The sequence below is a fragment of the Empidonax traillii genome, unplaced genomic scaffold (genome assembly GCF_003031625.1).
Source record: "Empidonax traillii isolate 1590-97213 ecotype Southwest subspecies unplaced genomic scaffold, ASM303162v1 scaffold510:size820377, whole genome shotgun sequence".
In the NCBI taxonomy this organism is placed as follows: Eukaryota; Metazoa; Chordata; class Aves; order Passeriformes; family Tyrannidae; genus Empidonax; species Empidonax traillii.
Window position 1 is genome coordinate 465,647 of NW_020955703.1, and position 2,877 is coordinate 468,523.

At 47.0% G+C, this 2,877-nt stretch overlaps 1 protein-coding gene across 1 annotated transcript in view; it reads left to right on the forward strand.

Annotated features, from left to right (window-relative positions):
• The first annotated feature begins 1,067 nt into the window (after positions 1–1,067).
• The window catches only part of PAPPA (pappalysin 1), a 172,833-nt gene continuing 171,023 nt past the window's right edge, over positions 1,068–2,877 (forward strand). The window contains exon 1 of the mRNA XM_027896673.1: positions 1,068–1,746. Coding sequence (XP_027752474.1) covers positions 1,350–1,746 — 397 coding nt within the window. The 5' untranslated portion in view covers positions 1,068–1,349. The remainder of the gene's footprint in view (positions 1,747–2,877) is intronic.

Genomic DNA, 2,877 nt, shown 5'->3' on the forward strand with positions numbered 1-2,877 from the left:
AACAGGAGTCTTTGGAGCACTCAAAAGCCAAATCCTACTCTGTTGCTACAGCTTCTGGAAGGCAAATGTTCTTCAAAAAGCTTCTCTCCTTTTAGCTCCTGATGATTCGATGGGGACCTTTGATGCAACATTTGGATTAGCTGCACACAACTGCACTGAGGGGGACCACAAAAGGGGGAGCCTGGCTGATTGCATAACTTTGGGAAAATAATAAGAGGAAAAGAAAGAATTAGAAAAAGAGAGGGGGAGAGAGAGAGAGTGGAAAAGGGAGAAAGAAAGAAAGCAAGCAATTAAAAAAAAAAAGTATCTGAGACTCAAGTTTCAAGACTCTTTATGTGCTGCAGAGGAGCATAAGGTTTACCAGCAAAGTGCAACGGGGAGTCTGAGAGGAGAAATAGCTTTCTCTTTTGCCAAGAAAAAAAAAAAATAGGAATGTGTGTTTTGGACTGGACTGAGAAAGAAAGCTGGGGAGATTGCAAAAAGGGGGGTGCAGGATTTTTGTCACATTGATCCATTCATCTTGATTGTCTTCTTTAGAAAATAAATTGGAGGGGGGGAAAGTGACAGGGGGGAAAGAGGAAGAGAGGCAAAGAAGAGGGGAAAAACAAAACAGCAAAAGTGTTTGAACCTCTGGAGCTATCTGCTCCTTCAAGCTGATTGATTAGTCATGATCCCTGCAGTTTTAATGGGAATCATTCAATTGGGAAGGTGGAGCACCCTAGAGTAGATTAGCATATTCTTGTTTACTCATCTTCTGAGGGGCTTTTTCTCTTTTCTTTCATTTTGTGGAGAAGAAGGGAGGGGGGGAGGTTGGGGGGAAGGAGGGGGTTGTGGCTTATGTTATAAAGGAGGCCAAAAAAATAAATAGATTAGAGCATCTTTTGGGGGGAGGGAAATCAGTGGGTCTGAGTCTTGGAGAAAGCTGGGGGGGTTGTTTTGGTTTTTTGTTTTGTTTTGTGTGTGTGTGAGTGTGTGTGTGTGTTTTTTTTAAGAAGAAAAAAATAAAGGGAAGAAAATCCAGCAGAGAAAAGAAGAGAGAGAGGAATTCCAGCTGTGGAGGAATAGAGGAGAAGAAGACAGATAGAGGAGGAAGAACAGAGAAATACATTTCAACCAAGAAGGAGTTTTGATTTATTTGATTTTTATTTGTTTTAAGGAGCAAAAAAATCTATAAGCAGGAAAAAGAAAGAAAGAAAAAGAAAAAAAGAAAAGAAAAAGCAACTGAGAAGGGTTATAAAAAGAGCAAATACCAAGAAGGGTGAACAAGAGAAGAAAGTCAAGGCAAGGAGGAGCCCAAAGCTGGCAGATCGGGAGGATTTGCAGGGGAGAAAGGGGGGGGAAGATTGGAAATGCAGCTCTGGAGTTTGCTGCTGCCTCTTGCGCTTCTCTGTACAGCCCTAGCCAGTGGACCCGAATGTGGGATGGACGAGCGCTCCCGCAGGGCACGAAGGGACACCAGGCACAGCCGCCAGCTCCTCCACACTGCCCCGGGCACCTGTGCCACCAGGTTAGCCCGAGGAAGGCGCTCCACTGCTGGGCTGGAGCCTGGGCATGTCCCCCGCAGGAGGCAACAGCGGGAGGTAAAGGACGAAGAGGAGTCCCTTACCCCGAGCAGGGCGCTCTATTTCAGTGGCCAAGGTGATCAGCTGCGGCTGAAGGCAGATACTGAGCTGCCCCGAGATGCCTTCACTTTGCAAGTGTGGCTGAAAGCCGAAGGAGGACAGAGATCTCCGGCTGTCATTGCAGGTAGGTAGTTGGGTCGTGCCCGTGGCTGCAGCAGCAGCATCCCTGTTCGCCTGCTCCGCGCCGGCAGCCGGCGGAGCAGCCAGGGGAAGGCGTGCGTGTGTGCCGGGTGTGTGTGTGTGTGTTTGTGTGTGTGTTTGTGTGTGTTTGTGCACCGCGTGTGCCCTGCAGCTCAGACACACGGAGGGCAGTGCATGTGCAAACACGCCCGGCTGCCTTCACCAGCCTCTGCGTTCGGGGGGGAGATCCCGGAGCTCTCTGCGAACCGGCTGGAAAAAAAAAAAAAAAAGTGTGTGTGTGCTCGCAGGGAAAGAAAGTTATGTAAACTTTTGCATAGGGAAATGGCAGTGCCCCTGGGTGGTTTCTGTCTTTCTGTGTGCGCGGATTGAGATGCAGATAGAAGAGCCAGCTCGCCCGGTGGGTTTTTTATCTAATTTTCAGGTTGGAAAACTGTAAGTAGAGCGTTTGAAAGTAGCTTGTTTGTATGTATGAAAAGAAGTGTATGGGTCTGGTGTGTGGCTGCAAAGAAATGCATATCTAAGGTCCCTCTACGATTTCCTTAGTTTTATTAGCTTTTTAGTGTACTTCACTCGTAGCCCTTTAGATGCAACGCTAGCATGTGGTTTCCAAAAAGCTATAAAGGAACTTTTGGCTATTGTGAAACCTCAAATGAATCAAATGAGTTTATAAAGTTCCCAACCCCTCGACACTCAGCTAGGGCTGGGACTCACACTGCAGCTAGAGGATGTGTTGAGTATTTTTGTCTCCCCTTAGAAATGGCAAGTGTAACATCAATGATTCTGAGGTCAAATAGCCCTATAAAATCATTTAGTACTCAAAGCAGCTACCAGTCAGAGCTGTCTGAGCTGGACAATAACGAGGAATATTGCACTTTTCTTATTTAAATTTTATGAGCCCATCCTGAATTTGGGTCCCTCTCGCCGCGCTCGCTCCCTCTCCCCCTCCCACCCCTCCCGCCACCTCCCGCCCTTTCCCCGCTTTAGTGATAAAGTGCAGCAAAGTTGTCGTGAAATCGGATACTTTTCGGAGGGTTACAAACCCTTATAAATGTCGCCACATCCATCTTTGCTCTGAAGGAAGTCATAGAAAATGGAAATGCCCTTAGAAAAAAAA